The following is a 16,481-nucleotide window of genomic DNA, read 5'->3' on the forward strand; positions in this document are numbered from 1 at the left end:
AGTGGGCTGAAGTTCCCACTCATGGAACGTACAATCTAATGAAAAGAGACAGGCAATAATAATTAAGCCAGCAAATGTGTAGTACGTTAGAGAGAAATGAATACTACAGTGGAAAATAAAGCAGGGAAAGAAAGTGTCTCATGTTGGGCAGTTGTTATATAAGATGGTCCAGGAAGAGCTCACATAGAGGTGACATCTGAACTGAGAAAGTGAAGGACACTAAAAAGGGGAAGGAGTTTGTGGGGGTGGTAAAGTTCATCAGGCACAGAGAAGAAAATTATAAAAGGATCCAGGTAGGAACATACCTGGCATATTGAGGAGCAATAAGGCGGCCTTTGTGTCTGATGTCAGTGATCCATGGGGTTAGATCAGAGAGGGCGGCAGGGGGTCAGAACATGGCGGCTGTGGAGATCATCGTAAAATTTTTGCCCTTTACTCCCAATGACTTCCAAAGTCACCAGAGGATTTTGGAAAAAGGTGTGACATGATCTGACATATGTCCACGGATAGTGTGTTGTCTGGCTAGTATGTTGAAAAGAGACCAAAGGGCAGCAGGTGCTTAATCAGAGAGGTCCATATGATGTTATTTCAACAGCCCAAATGTGAGCTGGTGGTGACTTGGACCAGTGGTAGCAAGTGGTACAGGTCATGAGAAGTGGGAGATGTTGGGTATATTTTGAAGGTAAAGACAAGGTTTGCTAATATATTGCATTGGATGTGGGGGGATTGGGTGAGAGACCAGGAGGAGTCAAGGATCGTTCCTGAGCAACTGAACAGATGTTACTGGCAGGAGCTGGGATGAGGAAGGCTGTGAGTGAAGCAGCTATGGAGAGAAAATCAATTTAATGTTCACATTGCCTCTGTAAGGTAGGAACTATGGTTATCTTAAAAAAAACTGGGACTCAGTGAGGTGAAGCCTGTGGTCTAGAAGCCACATACGGTGCTGGGAGCTCTAAGAAATGATTCCCCCACTGCATGGAGCTATAGGATGTGAAGCTGGGGAGCTGCTGGGAGTGTGAACCAAAAGGCTGGCGGGGCAGGGTTGGGGAGGGGATCCTAGCTGAGCCAACCTGTAAGGAAGGCCCCCACCTCTCTTACACACCCGGTTTGCAGGGCATTCAGGCTCATGCCTTGGCCTCTGGGGGGTGTTTTTCAACCTGGAACAGAGAAGAGGCAATCAGGAGTGCGAGCAGCTTTCTACTTAGGCATTCTCACTGAAACGCAGAGGACCAAGAGGGCTGCAGGCTTACAAAGCTCTACCTTGTAACGTATGATCCATGTAGTCCAATGGTGTTCTGAAGAGGCTTCGCACAAGGTGGGGGTCCCTCCAACACACTTGGGGTGGATGGGGAGGAAAAGGGATAGAGGAGAATGAATCAAGAGGAAAGGAAGGGAACTCTAAATGCAAGCTGTGCTGAGTCTGACTGTGGGGCAGAAGAAAGGAAACCACCGTGAAGGCCCCTCGGCGCCTCCCTGTCCTGGAAGGTGCACTTTCACGACTACTCACAACCTCGTCCTCTGGGTGCAGCCAAACCCCACAGTGGAACCACGCTTCAGAGGAAAACACTGCCTGCTTTCTCAAGTGAAACACATCAGAGCCTGTGGTCCATAAGCCTCATATGGTGCTGGAAGCGCCGAGAACTAATGATGAAAGAAAATCATTGAAACCTAGACACAGAAGGTCTGTGCAGCTATACTTTCACTCAATGATTCCGCGAATTGTGTTAGCTCCCTTTATTCACTGAGCCCTGCTCTGTGCCCAGCATTATATGGTGTCTCTCATCTAATCCTCACCACAACCAGGTGAAGTAGTTCTTATTGCCCCTCCCCCACCCCCCACCACAGATGAAGACATAGACACTCAAGAGAGATCACATTCCCCAGTCTGTCATGAAATTGACTTTGAACCCAAGTCAGTTTATTCCAGACCCTGTGTCTTAACCACTATACTCACTATCTCCCAGAGGGAAAGAGAGAAGGAGAAAAACTAAAAATAGTAGCAGTCCCCCACCCCCTCTATTCTTCCAGGGCTCAGTAGAGTTGAAAAACCTCCCATTTGTATATCTGGCCTACAGTCTAAACCAACTTAAACAAATTTAAGTATTTAATTCTTTCTGATAAAAAACAGATGATTAGTTTCTCTAAGAGTTAGAGTAGCAGTAAGAAAGATCTTTAGAGATGCAGAAGGGGTGACCTTGAAATCCAGCAGGTTAAGTACTTTTCAAGGTCACAGTTGGGTGGCAGAACTAAGGCTCGCAAAACAGGGCTCCTGCCCCCGAGGCCAGCGCTTGGCTGGGCCTCCAAAGCTGCTTCGCAAGTTATTGCTGTCTCTTCCCTAACAGGATGACTGCATGAAGGATGATGGAGCTCCTTCTGTGTGTCAGAGATTCTCAACACAATCTGAACTTAGCTGGGGTTTTTAAACAAGGTGTTCTGAGCACCTTCCATGAGTTAGTGTTCTGTTTTCCTTTGCCATCACCTCCCGACCTCCCACCCAAGATCAGAGTCGTGTGTCCTGTTGAACCAGGAGGTTCCTGTCTGGGGCAGATGGTGGTATTTCTAGAACTTAGTATCATTTATTCTGGCCTCCCACACTAATAGTGACTCTTCTGGTTGGTTGGCTGGCTTTCACAGACCTTGCAATCTGGACCCATTCCACCCAGCTCCTATCTTTCTTCCCTATATCGCAACAAACACCCTTCACATCAGACAGGTGTCCTGGGCTTACCCCACTTCCACCACAGAAACATCCTCCCTGCTTTCCTCCTGTGCAAATCTATTCAAGGCTTTGCTCAAGAACATTCTGCCACGAAGGGGAAGACTTCCCCATCTCCGGCCTAGTGGTTTGCTTTCCAAGTTTCCTTAACATTTATATTCTCAGCCACATACTTTAGCTTCAAAATGTTTCTGCACATTTTCCCAAATGTAATGTAGGCCCCTTGAGGGCAGGCACATATGTGTGTACACATTTGCTATACATTATTTTTTATCCTCACCCAAGGACATACTTATTGATTTTAGATAGAGGGGAAGGGAGGAAGACAGGAGAGAAACATTGACTGGTTGCTTCTCATACACAGTGAGGATGGATCTTGCAACCTAGCCTGTGTCCTCACCAGGAATCGAACCCGTGACCTTTCGGTTTACAGGATAATGCCCCAACCCCCTGAGCCACATCAGCCGGGGCTCATTCACTAAAGATTTTTTAAAAACATCTTACACGGTGAGATACAAAGAGAAATATAAGCAACAGTTACCTCCTGTTCTCAAGGAGGGGAGACTCCTAATAATTTGCAGACATCTGTCTGGCATATAGTGGGACCTAAACAAAGGTTTGCTATACTGAACATATACATGTGTTCAATTATTCGCTGTCTCTCAGTGCCATGAGAGGTATCAGGTGGCGTTATAGAGAAGGCATCATGAAAGGGGTGGCATTTGAACTAGGCCTTAAGGACAGGGAATGTTTTTAAAAACAGAATTGGGAGAACAGGCAGAAGAAGCTGTGTTCCTTACAGCACACTGCTAGGCATACACAGTGCCAGGCACACACCAGATACCAGGTTCAGGAGGAAAACAGCGGAGTGGAGTTGGGTCCCTGCCCCAGCACCAACTAGCCTTAGTGAGAGTGAGCAAGTTGCTTAATTTCCATGGGGTCACATTTCCTTCCCCCTCTAAAGTGATTAAAAGGCATAGGTTCTGGAAGAAGCAGATGGCTGAATGTAACCTTGAGCCAATCATTTGGGGTGGCAGTGCAGCCTCAGTTTCCTTCCTATAAAATGGGTAAAATAATTCCAGCCTTACGAAGTTTTTTGAGATTTTAAGACCAATGTAAGTTGCTGAGCACAATCCTGACATTACTGTATTCTCTTCTACCAAAGTAGATGCGACAACCCTATCTGCCTACCCTGTCAGTGCTCCAAGGCTGGTCCCTAGTAGGGGCTGTGGACAGACTGCTGCACCCCCCAAGACAAAGCCCAGTTGACAGGGCTTCAGAAAAAAAGTAAATAGCGTTGACGGTGGACTGACTGGGCTAAGGGGACACTCTTTGTTTCCACGAAGAGACTTAACATAGTCCAAGAATCTTTGCTGGACTATGTCCCAGTGCCCTACGGGGTTGACCGGGTTTTACACAGACAGCCCTTTTGGCCTCCGCCTTCAAATCCAAGGGAAGAGCCAAGGCTCAGCCCCGTGGCAGGCTTGGAAGAAGGCAGGGAGTGGGGGGCGGGGATGCCCCAACTCCCAGTGGGAAGGAATTGGGGTGGGGGGTCTGTTCCCGCCCTCTTACTCCCACTCCAGGCCGGGGCAGGGCTCCTGGGGCGCGCTCCTTCACTTCCTCTCTGCGAACTGGTCGAGAAAGAAACGGTGCTCGCGCTTGGCCCACTGCACCGGGTCATCCCAGGCTTTCCCTCCTCCCACCCGCCTGGCCACCCCCACCTCGGCCGCCTATCCCCGAAGCCCCCGTGGCCCCCGCTCAGTCGCCAGTCTCGGCCCCGGTCCATCCAGGCCTTCGCCCCCTCCCTTTGAACACCTCGGCTGCCGGTCCCCGACTCCGTAGACCCCGCCCGGCCGCCTTTCCTCCCTCCGTCACTTCAGCCGCCTGCCCCGGCCCTCGTAGTCCGGGTTCAGCCACCTCTCAACCCGTCGGCCCCGTGGACCCCGCTCGGTCACGCCCCCACTTCAAAGCGCCTCCCACCCCCACCTCCACCTCCACCTCCACCTCCACCTCCACCGCCCACTCCTGCCCCTGCCCCTATAGACCCGGACTGGCCCTTACTCGCCCCCCTGGATCCCGCTGGGCCACCTCTTCCCCTCGGCCCTCCCTCTGTGGGGTCGTGGCGCAGGGGGAGGGGCCGCCCCCGCCCCCGCGTGCGTGGCAGGCTCTCCCCGCTCCGCGCTCCCGGCCTCCCTTCCCGGGGGGCGGGGTCGGCGCCGCGGCGGCGGAGTCAGGCCCCCTCCTCCTTCCTCCCTCGCCCGGCCTCTTTTCTCGCCGCCCGCCCGCCCTCTCTCTCTTGGCCGCTCCGACGCCAGCAGCGCCGCGTGCCACTCACCCAGCCCCGGGGGAACCCGAGGAAGTGTCCCGGGCCGCGCGTCCCGCTCGCTCTCCTCGTAGCCCGCGGCCTCCGCCGCCGCGCCCGCCATGCCCTCGGCCAAACAAAGGGGCTCCAAGGGCGGCCACGGCGCCGCGAGCCCCTCGGAGAAGGGCGCCCATCCGTCGGGCGGCGCGGATGACGTGGCGAAGAAGCCGCCGGCGCCCCAGCAGCCGCCGCATCCGCCGCCCGCGCTGCACTCTTCGCAGCACCCGCCGCAGCATCCGCAGAACCAGGCACACGGCAAGGGCGGCCACCGCGGCGGCAAGTCCTCCTCCACCTCCTCCTCCTCCGCCGCCTCGTCTTCGGCGTCCTGCTCGCGCAGGCTCGGCCGGGCGCTCAACTTTCTCTTCTACCTCGCTTTGGTGGCGGCGGCCGTCTTCTCGGGCTGGTGTGTGCACCACGTCCTGGAGGAGGTCCAGCAGGTCCGGCGCAGCCACCACGACTTCTCCCGGCAGCGGGAGGAGCTGGGGCAGGGCTTGCAGGGCGTCGAGCAGAAGGTGGGTGTCCCTGGCCCCCGTACCTACAGCCGGGCCCCTGCCCAGGTCCCCCACCCCACCCACCCACCCACCCCCAAGTCCCCAGGCGGCCCCCAGACCCTTTTTGTAATTGCTGCGGAGGGATCGGCTTCGAGGGATGGACCGCCGCGAGGGTGGGCCGAGGGCCTGTCACAGGACACGACCGGTGACCTGTAAGGAAGCCGGAGGCTCCGGGGAGCCCTTTTTTGGGGGGTTAGGAACCGTTGAATGGGCAGCGTTCTTGAAAAGGGGTTGGAAGGGAAGCCAGCGCATCCCTGGAAGCCTCTGGCAAGGCCGCAAGTACCTCAGCTCTCCCAGTGGGAGACATCTGAGCCAGTTTTTAATAGACCTGGAGCCTGGGGAAGGAAGACCTAATAGTTTTATGCATTTGAGAAATTCCAGGGAAATAGTACGTATCTTTAGGTCCCCTCATCCTTTATCAGACCAATGTACCCATTTGGGCCTTGGAAGCAGAGTACTATAGCTAAGGAGGAAAGGAAAGGCCAAGAATAGTAGGCCATATTGGTGAATAATACCACTTATATGGTGTTTAGAAGGCTTCCTCACTTATTACCTAATCCTCATAGCAACCATTGGGAGAGAGGAAAGACTGGCAGTTTTGATTCCATTTTCCAGACCAGAAAACTGAGGGTTAGAGAGAGTAAATGAATGGATCCAGACCCCAGCCGATGCGTGGCAGAGGGCATGAGGATGTCAGGCCCCTGCCCAGTTCAGGGTCCACAGGAGCCTGTTGCAGGTGTGTGGATGGACCCAACTTTCAACATACAGTTGCTTAGCTTACACCCTTCTGTGTGTCTCCACACCAGATGCAACTCCCTCTAATCTCGTTCCTCCGCTGTCCGCCAGTAATGTCATTGCTCAATGAAAGTTGGTTGCCTGATGAAACAAAAAATCCCGCCACCACTTAGGAGCCCGAAACTGCTGCCTCCTTTTCCCAGCATGCTGTCTGTCTTGCCAGGCTCCTTTCCACTTTTGTGGAGTATGCAGGACTAGGAATTTTAAGACAGGCAGAGCAACTGGGATGAGTCAGCCTGCTCAGTGCTGTAGGCCACGGGAGGTGACTTTTTGAATTAAGTAGGCAGTGGTGCTTTGCCTATCTTGAGTGCGAAATCATTCTTAAACAAATAGACATGCTGCTGGAGTAGAATCACTAGGCTCCCATTTTCCTCCCTATAATCCACCCACTTACTAATCAACCATAATGTTTATTGAAGTGTGATAGTCATATGGTTTTGCGTAGGTCCTGTGGATGGTAGGAAGCAGAAAAGACACAAGTCACATTTGTGAAGCTGCACATAAATAGGTTTCCATCAGGGGAAACTGGGGGAATGTCCAGAAGAGAGAGGGTGTGGAGTTTGCCTAGGCCTCTGTGCTATCCAGGTGTTCAGTCGAGAGCCACAGTTTGGGATCTGAGTTGGTGATCCATAACTTGAGAGAAGGCATGAGGAACACACAGACGGGGGACGATCTCGAGCATGTTTGAGGAACAGCAGGTGGCTACCCTGCCTCTGTTCAGTAACAGGAAGTTGTGAGAGGAGTGATTGAAATTGAGGCCCAAATAGGGGAAATCATGAATCCAGATTGAAGAAATTGGGCTTTATTCTCCGCTTCCTCCCTGTCCCTCTTAGTCCCTCCTTTCTGGTTCCCACCCCTTCCCTGTCGCATGTCACAGCTGTGTACAGATTACTTTCCTCTCTAGGGCTCAGTTTTCCCACTTACACAGGGGAGGGTCCCATCTAGATTTTTAAGAATTCACCTGACTACAAAGTGTTGAGTTAGTGATCACTGTTGAAAATAGTGACCTTTTTTTAAACTTAGTATTATAATCAAGCTATTATTTAATGCATCGTATTTATTGTGCGCTCATCTCTTCACAACAGCTCCTACGGGATACTAAGTACAGTCAACCCTTGAACAACATGGGTTTGAACTATACGGGTCCACTTATATGTGGATTTTTTTTCGATATATACATACATACAGCATTGTAGCGTATTTTCCTTATGATTTTTCTTAATAACATTTTCTCTAGCTTTATTGTAATACAGTATATAATATGTATATATAACATGCAAAATATGTTAATTGACTGTTATTGGTAAAGCTTCCAGTCAACAGGCTATATCAGTAGTTAGGTTTTGGGGAGTCAAAAGGTTCATGTGGATTTTTGACTGCAGGGGGGTTGGCACCAGTAACTCCCAAATTGTTCAAGGGTCACCTGTGCTATTATCCCCCTTTTGCAGATGAGAAAGTGAGACACAAAGAGGCTAAGTAACTTTGCATAGTTACATAGCTAGTAAGTGGTAGGGCTAGGATTCAGTCTGCAGATATTTCCTAAAACACTCTTAACCATTCATCTGTTCATTTTGTTGTCTTTTCTGGGCCTGGCCTGGCAGTGGCACTAGTGCTCAATTTATGCTCATTCCATTGGCTTGGAACTCAGAACATGCCCAGAAGAGTGTTAGGATTTGCCACAGTGTGTGGTCACTTCTTTGTGCATCCCTGGGTAGATAGGAAATAAGTTGTTTTGCATTGAGGTGTGAGTAGTGATGGGTCTTCTGACAACCTAAGCTTGAACCCTTTTTAGACTTGATGTAAGGCTTGGTTGGGGCTGGAGTCTCAGCAGGGACATATATTTACAGTGTTACTATTCATAATTAGTATTCACTATTATTATTCATCATATCATACTTACAGTGTTAGTCATAATTAGCATTCACATATTAACGCCAGGCATTCTGTTAAGTGTTTTCCAGCCATCCTCTGAGGCAGGTACCATTTATTAATTCACAGGTAGGCCAGCTGAGCCTGGAGTGGTCGTTGGTTGTTACTAGTTCATTGTCACATACAGGTCCTAAGTGGTGGAGCTAAAGGTCCCAGGTTACCCTGGTGGATCCAGGGTGACCTAAAGTGATTGTAGGAGTTGGCTTAGGCCTAGCGGGGGGAGTTTAATGAGACTACTTGTTATTTGTTGAAGAGTAAGTTCTCTGGTCATATTTCTTTGTTTTCCCATTTGGCCCTGGACCAGGAGTTAGGGCTTTGGGTTTAGGCAGCATCTCCATGTTCTTCGTGCACTTTGAACGCACCTTTGCCTGAGCATATCGCATGGAGGTTAAAGCTCATGTTCTGAAGTCACACATTCTGGGATTTTGATGCTCAGCTCTGCCACCTCTCAGTCTCCTCACTTATGAAATGGAGAACAATGGGAGCCACTAATGAGATTATTAGGAAGATGTAATGTGATGGTGTCTCTTTAATTCTATAGTTGTTAGACTTCCATTCAACTCAATTTTTGATGATTCTGAGTGAGGGCTGTTCTATATCTTAGTTGTAATTTTGATGTGGTTGTGCGAGGAGGTAAGCTATGTTAACCTATGCCGCCATCTTGACCGGAAGTCAGAGAGGATGTCTCTGAAGTACTTTGCATAACTTGTATACTGTAGTTGAATGACAGTCACCACCATCCCCCTTCCACAGGTTGTGAGCTCCTTGAGGGCAGGGATACTGTCTTAGCTGTTATTTTATCTCTGACATCTTGCCCAGCACCCACCACTTAGTGGCATCCCACATATATTGGGGGAACAAATGCATCTGTTGCATATTAATTATAATCAGGGCTTTGCATGTAAAAATGAACAACCAACAGCATCACTGTGTTCTTTTTTATAGTGTTGGGAATTGGTCTGTTTGGTTTAATCCATATTTTCTGATCTAGTCCCTTTCCCAGCCATTTGTGAAAAGCCAGCCCTGGATATGGGTGATAGTCAGTGGTCAGAGAGGAAATGGATCAGCTCAGTCTTAATTTGACTTTGCTGTGTTAATTCATTTATTCTTTGATTCATTCACTGGTGAATGCCTGCCATGTTGCAGGTACTGCACTCACCTGCTCATGTCTCTATTCTGAGAACAGGCAAGTGCTGTGATTACATAGCCTAGTTTCAGAGGTGAGCTCTCTCCAGTGTTCTTTATTACTCAGGTTATATTTGGTTGGGCAGGGAAATTGTCTAATATCCTAAAGTCCCTGAGAACCTTACTCTAATTTGTCTTAAAATCACAGGCTGGTAGAAGCCAGAAGGGACTTTAGAAACCTGTTTGTTAATAGACAAGGAGCTTGGGACTTGGGAAGCGAGTGCGACTTAACTCATGCTCACAGAGCTGGTTATTGGTGGGGCTGGAACTAGAGCCTCGGTGTCCTGTTCCCATTCCTGTAGTGTGTTCCCTTTGGCATTGGACTGAGGATGGTCTAGGAATCTCCAGACTTCTGAGCTACTTTAGAAGAAAGATTAAACAATAATGAAGATGATAGTTACCATTTATTGATCATTCACTGTATGTTAGGCACAATGTAAGCACTTTACATAGATTAACTCACTTAATCCTCACAAGACAGTCTGGAGTTGGGTACTTTTGTTCCCGTCCTGCAGCTGAGGAAACCAAGGCACAGATAGGTTAAGTAGTTTGCCCACGATCGATCACACAGCTAGGAAGTGTCCAGGCTAGGCTGTGAACGTAGGCAGTCTGGGTCTAGAGCGCACACTGTTTTATTTTTTAACTTTTTATGATGGAAATGTTGAAACATAAACAAAAGATGAGATCAATTTAATGAATCCCAATTTCAGTAATTATTTTTTTTTTCTATTCTTGTTTCATTCAATCACTACCTCTTCCCTCTTTCTTTGTGATCTGAAGTCAGAAGCACTCTACTCCACTGCCCTGTTGGGTACCCACCTGGCTTCTCTTGTTCTCCAGATGCTGTCAGTTTTGGAAAATGGCCCAGGTCTTCTGAGTGGCCACAGCATGGGCAGAGAGGCTGGCCGGTCCTTACCCAGAAGATTCAGTGGGCACAAGTGGAGTGCAGGGCTTCAGACAATGTTGGAGTTGGGTTCTAAGCCCTCTGAAAGGCCTAAGTTGCCCTGGCAGACCCAGCTGATAGTCAACGGAGTTGGGTTGGCCAAGAAGCCTGTTACATTTTTCCCATAGAATAAAATACACATTTTTCATTTTCACCAATGATTTTATTGATTTGGATATTTCGAGTATGTTGCCTAGCTCCCGCTATTGGCTTCTTGTGGTTAGAGGCCAGGGGTGCTGCTAAACATCTTTCAATGCATAGAACAGCCCCACAGCAAAGAAATATTTGGCCAAAATATCAATAGTACAAAGAAACTTTGCAAACCACTTTTGACATGTTCAGTCAGAAAGTCACATTCAGTCATGTTCAGTCTATCAGTCACAGCACCTTCTCCATACACTGCACACATTTTTTTTTTTTTTTGCATTTCGGTTGCATTTTTACATTTCTTGAAATAATAAAGCATAATACATTGAAAATGTTGCATATTTTCTTCCACCTTCAATATTAAAATCGCACAAAAATTCATGAATTTTGAAAAGTTTTTTTTTAAATGCACAGTGATGTGACAGCTGTCACAATACAGTCTAATAGAATTGTTTGGAATGATGTTAAGGACAACTAGGCACTACCAGAGCCAGTGTATGGAAAAAATGTAACATTTTTTTGCCAACCCAATAATTTTAAAATTAATCCCTGACTGACATATCAGGTCACCCAAAGTATTTTAGGATTTATTTCTAAGAGGCAAGAATTACTTTTCTTTCTTTGTTTTATTATTATTTTTTGACAGAACATAGTATATGATCCCTAACAAAGTTAACCATTATTTTTTAAAATTTATTTATTTTTTGGTGGGGGGAATAAGCGGGGGAGAGAGAAACATTGATTTGTTGTTCTGCTTTTTTAGGCATTCATTGGTTAACAATAATTCTTGGTTATCTTCTAATACCCAGTCCATAATGAGATTTCTCTGCTTCTCTCAAAAATCTCTCTTTCACAATTGGTTTGTTTGGATTAGGATCCATTTAAGTCCACACATTACAGTTGATTGATGAATCTTAAATTTCTTTTAATCTGTAATAGTCTCCTGTCTATTTCCCTTTTAAAATGCCAGTTACTTGTTGCAGATCCCGGTTACTTGTCCTGTAGGATTTTCCACTCTGTGGCTTTGGCTGATTGCATCCTCCTGGCATGTTTCCCTTTTGTATGTTTTCTGTGAATTGGTGATTAGAGCTGGAGACTTGATAGATTCAGTTCTTTTTTTCTGTGTGTGTGCGTGCGTGCAAGAAAGCATTCTAGGTGGCCCCGTGTAACATATTAAGATAAAGCCGAAGTCATTAATCATCATCTTTCAGCCTCTCAGTACATTAAACCAGCTCCTTGAGGTATTTCCCAGATCAGACCTTGTTTAGGGTAGAATTTATTTAAAATGAATGTGTGATGGCCAATAGGATCTTAATGTATACACTAAGCCAGAACATGCTAAGGGATCATCTGGTCCAGCGCTCCCATTTTGCAGGTGAGAACAATGACTTGTTCAGGGCAGCACAGCTGTGAATGGTGAGCAGAGACCCAAATCCTCGTCTCTTTCCTCTCAGCCCACTGTCTCCCATGTGCCTCAGACTTTTTTCCTGCGAAAACTTGTGAGACTCTTTGACTTGCAAGCTAGAAGTGCAGCTCAAAGTGTGGTGGGGAGAACCTATTGGCTCAAACTAGAGAATTGAGAGTTTGAGAGTTGAAGGTGTAGCTGTATCCAGGGATTCAAATTGTGTCTTCAGACTTGATCTTATCATCTTGTTTCTCAGTTCTGCTTTCTTCTCTGCTGGCTTGATTCTTAGACCTGCGTCCTTCCTGTGCTAGTCTGAGTAGCTCAGCTCCAGGCTTCTCTCATTCTGTAGATAGCAGTCCCCTGTAGAGTGAGGTTTTCTTTTGAAGTAGATTTAACAGTAGTCCTGGAATTGACTTGCTGGCCTGTGTCAGGCCACGTGCCCATACCTGGGCTCCACTTTTGGGGAGCAAGGTGGATAGAGAGTGCTGATTGGTCAGGGCTGTGTTACAAACCATCCCTGGCGCACTAGGAGGGGGCCCTCAGGTTGGTCCCCCAAGCCACATAGCCACTGTGTGTGTGTAAGGATGGTTCTCCAAATGACAGTTGTGGCGCCATTCTAGAAGAGGAGGGACCTGGAAGCTGGGCAGACAAAAAATTTCCATAGTTGTGTGCATGACCCTCATCAGCTCTTCTTAGCAGCTGACATTTGGACTTTGGTTACAGGTGCAGTCTCTACAAGCCACATTTGGGACTTTTGAGTCCATCTTGAGAAGCTCCCAACATAAACAAGATCTCACAGAGAAAGTCGTGAAGCAAGGGGAGAGCGAGATCAACCGGATCAGTGAAGTTCTGCAAAAGCTCCAGAATGAGATTCTCAAAGACCTCTCAGATGGGATCCACGTGGTGAAGGATGCCCGGGAGCGGGACTTCACATCCCTTGAGAACACGGTGGAGGAGAGGCTTACAGAGCTCACCAAGTCCATCAACGACAACATTGCCATCTTCACAGATGTCCAGAAGAGGAGCCAGAAGGAAATAAATGACGTGAAGGCAAAGGTTGCCTCTTTGGAAGACGCCGAGGGATACAAGCAGGATTTGAAAGCCTTGAAGGAAGCTGTGAAGGAAATACAAGCCTCTGTGAAGTCCAAAGAAAAGGACCTGGAGGCCCTGAGAAGCACCCTGCAGACCATGGAGTCTGATGTCTACACTGAGGTCAAAGAGCTGGTGAGCCTCAAACAGGAGCAGCAGAAGTTCAAGGAGGCAGCCGATTCGGAGCACCTCACGTTGCAGGCCCTCACAGAGAGGGTTGTCCAGTCCGAGGAGGCCACTTCCCACCTCCCAGAGGAGATCAGGAGACTTGAGGAGGAGCTGCGCCAGCTGAAGGCCCAGTCCCTCAGGCCAGAAGAAGATGGGGTTTTCAAAAACTCCGACGCCCTAGAAGCACTCCACAAAAAGAGTGAGGGCTTGGACTCCCGGCTGCAGACTGTGGAAGATGGAGTCCAGGCCGTGCAGATGGCCTCTGCGCGGCAGAGCGAGAGCCTGGAGGCCCTCCTGGCCAAGAGCGAGGAGTGTGAGCAGCGCCTGGCCGCCCTGCAGGAACGCCTGGACGGCCTGGGCTCCTCCGCCGAGGAGGCGGACAAGGGCACCCTGGCCAGCACTGTGAGGAGCCTGGGGGAGGCCCAGCTCTCGCTCTACAGCGACGTGGAGGAGTTGAAGAGAAGCGTGGGCGAGCTCCCCAGCACTGTGGACACGCTCCAAAAGGTTCAAGAGCAAGTCCACGCGCTGCTGGGTCAGGACCAAGCCCAGGCAGCCCACGTGCCTCCTCAGGACTTCCTGGACAGACTTGCTTCTCTAGACCACCTCAAATCCTCAGTCAGCCAAGTGGAATCGGACTTGAAAATGCTCAGGACTGCCGTGGACAGTTTGGTGGCATACTCAGTGAAAATAGAAACCAACGAGAACAACCTGGAATCAGCCAAGGGTTTGCTCGATGACCTGAGAAGTGACCTGGATAGGTTGTTTGTGCAAGTTGAAAAAATTCATGAAAAAGTCTAAATGGATTGTGTTTTCAGGGTGCGGATTGAAAGTCCAATTTCTCATGACCAAAAAAAAAAAAAAAAGTTGTTTTTCTCCCATGCGCCCCCTCCCCTCCACATTCTAGTCCCCTGTTAAAGAGCAGTGGACACCACTTGGAACACCGCAGCATTTTGTATTTCTGTGCCCGGTTAATTTATTTACGATTATTACCACACACCACTGGTTTCTCAAGTGTTCTGCTTCTGCTTTTGGTTGGTTTCCTTAAGGCCCAGCCCCTGTGGATCAGAGGTGCCTGTTGGCTGGGATGTCTCTAGTGTCAGAGAAGAATGGTAGTGGCTTCAACCGAGGATAAACAGAAGCAGATTAACCTCAAAAAAGCCTGGCTGGCTGGCAGATTTCAAGTGGAAAAAAAAAAAAAAAAAAAAAAAAAAAACGGAGTGGGGGAAGCATTTTTCTTCCTAGGTGTCTTTAAGGAAAATCAATTTTACTTTTTTTATACTTCTGGCCCAAGTCTTCAGGAGATGTCACTCATATTTTGTCTTCCACTTTAAATTGGTTAAAACTAATCAATGCCAGCTCTGAGTAGGGAGGGGGAAGCCCCCCCACCCCCTTGCTAGTTGAAAGAAGCAGCTGCTTGACTGTGGCCTCCCATGGTGTGGGTGTCTTCTTCCTTTCCTGAGTCATCCCATGATCTCAAAGGTAACTATGCAAAGAATCCAGACGGTTCTGAATGTGAAGGCACAACACCCCCACAGAGTCCCCTGACCTGTGTCACCTCTTGGTAGGGTCCCCAAATAATGCATACGTTTATAATCCCTGAAAGGGGAGCCCTTGCATTCTTTCAGGAAATGTATTATGGGGGCTCTTCACAAAGGCATGGGCTTTCTCCCTGGGGAACGGAGGCCAAGTCTTTTCATTTTGCCACAATGTCTGTGAAGAGGTCTGCCGTCAGAGCGGACCCTGATCTGTCAGTGAGGAGCGTGTGCATTTGCTGTAGTTCGCCGTTTCCCTTTCCCTTTGAGCTGTACTCTTCTTAAATGGCTGTCTTGCCTTTCAAAAAAAGAAAAAAAAAAATTTAAAAAAAGGTTTGTTTAGTTTACTGTGAAATGAACTGTATGGCTTATTTACAGTATTTTTAATTCTTAATAAACACTTGAGCTTTGTTACGACTTTTCCAGAGTGGTTCCTTTCTGAGAATTTAGTAATTATGATGTATTTTATTGTGCAGTATTGAGGATTAGAAAGATGAGTAAGCTTTCCATTTTCAGACTCTTTAAATTTTAAAACCAAGATGGCTTCACTCTTAGGCTTGGGGACATACTTTTGATGCACTAATAGCAGGTTTGTTTATAGGTCATTGCTTGACTCCAACTCTTGTTAGCTACAGCAGACGGTCTCAACCCTGACTACCTGTTTGAATCTTCCAGAGTTTTAAAAAAATGCCTGGGCCCGCCTCCACGGGCTTGGGTGTAAAGAGGGCTGGCGCTAGAGTTTTAAAGTCACACTAGGTGATTTTAGTGTGCAGCCAGGTTTGAGAACCTGTGTCTCAGACCGTCTTAGCAACCTTCAGCCCCATCGCAAACCTTGGGCACGTGTACTTCGCAGGTGGCCCTCCTGACTGGCTAAGCTAATAAAGGGCTGTTGATTGAGCACCTGTGTGCCAGCATTGTGCTAAGCAGTTCATAGGCCTCTGTTTTTTCCTCCTAATATATCCGGGAGGTAAGCACCATCATACGTACTCCCTTTTACAGAGCGGCAGCAGGCTGGGGAGGATCATGCAAGGTCATTAGCTAGGACGTGCCAGGGGTGAGATTTGAACCCATTGCCCCTTGACAGCATCCTTCCCCCTTCTAACACCGCCAGCGCAGGAACTCTTTTTCTCCCACCTAGGCCAGGGTGGGGGTCGAGGGAGGGAAGGCAGGACCTGAGTGCACAAGTATCCTCGTGCCCTCCTTTCTGGCCAGAGGGCCCTTACTCTGAACTTCTGCCAATCATTCTGGGTTCCTGAGGTGGCATCTCTGAGGCCTCACAACTCTGAGCATGATGTTTTTCCTAAAGCAGTTCACAGATCAGGATGTCACCTTCATAGATGGTAGAAATCATTTATATATATCTTTTAAAGTCTAGGAGTTGGTATATACACTTCAGTAACTAGTTTTGCCCTTTTTGGGGGATGGGGTTGAGCAGCTAAACTGCATGGAAACACAAATTCAGTTCTTTCTCCAGCCGGTCGGTTGCATCAGGCACATTTCTGCTCTTCCATCATTTCTGCAGTCTCTAATCTCAGACTGTGGAGTATTAATAGATTCTTATTTAATAGAGTAGAAAACATCTACAAGGGTGATACAGGTAATGAGATATAAATTCAAGTGATGACAATAAAAGGACTGCGTTATGAATTCACATTCTTG

The 16,481-nt window shown here is 48.1% G+C and overlaps 1 protein-coding gene across 1 annotated transcript; it reads left to right on the plus strand.

Moving 5' to 3' along the window:
• The first annotated feature begins 5,140 nt into the window (after positions 1 to 5,140).
• Positions 5,141 to 15,220, plus strand: CKAP4 (cytoskeleton associated protein 4). Its single transcript, XM_054574588.1, has 2 exons — positions 5,141 to 5,590; positions 12,757 to 15,220. Exons 1-2 carry the CDS (start codon positions 5,141 to 5,143, stop codon positions 14,086 to 14,088), a joined length of 1,782 nt encoding a protein of 593 aa, XP_054430563.1. The 3' UTR covers positions 14,089 to 15,220.
• The last annotated feature ends 1,261 nt before the right edge of the window (positions 15,221 to 16,481 follow it).

Source organism: Pteronotus mesoamericanus, unplaced genomic scaffold (assembly GCF_021234165.1).
Source record: "Pteronotus mesoamericanus isolate MK-2021 breed Mesoamerican mustached bat unplaced genomic scaffold, CSHL_Meso_final contig_263, whole genome shotgun sequence".
NCBI lineage: Eukaryota > Metazoa > Chordata > Mammalia > Chiroptera > Mormoopidae > Pteronotus > Pteronotus mesoamericanus.

Bases quoted from the DNA above. Each gene is read 5' to 3' on its own strand.
- CKAP4 (XM_054574588.1), top strand. From the start codon at position 5,141: ATGCCCTCGGCCAAACAAAGGGGCTCCAAGGGCGGCCACGGCGCCGCG. The intron at 5,591-12,756 runs GTGGGTGTCCCT...CTTTGGTTACAG, and splicing joins TGCAGGGCGTCGAGCAGAAG to GTGCAGTCTCTACAAGCCAC.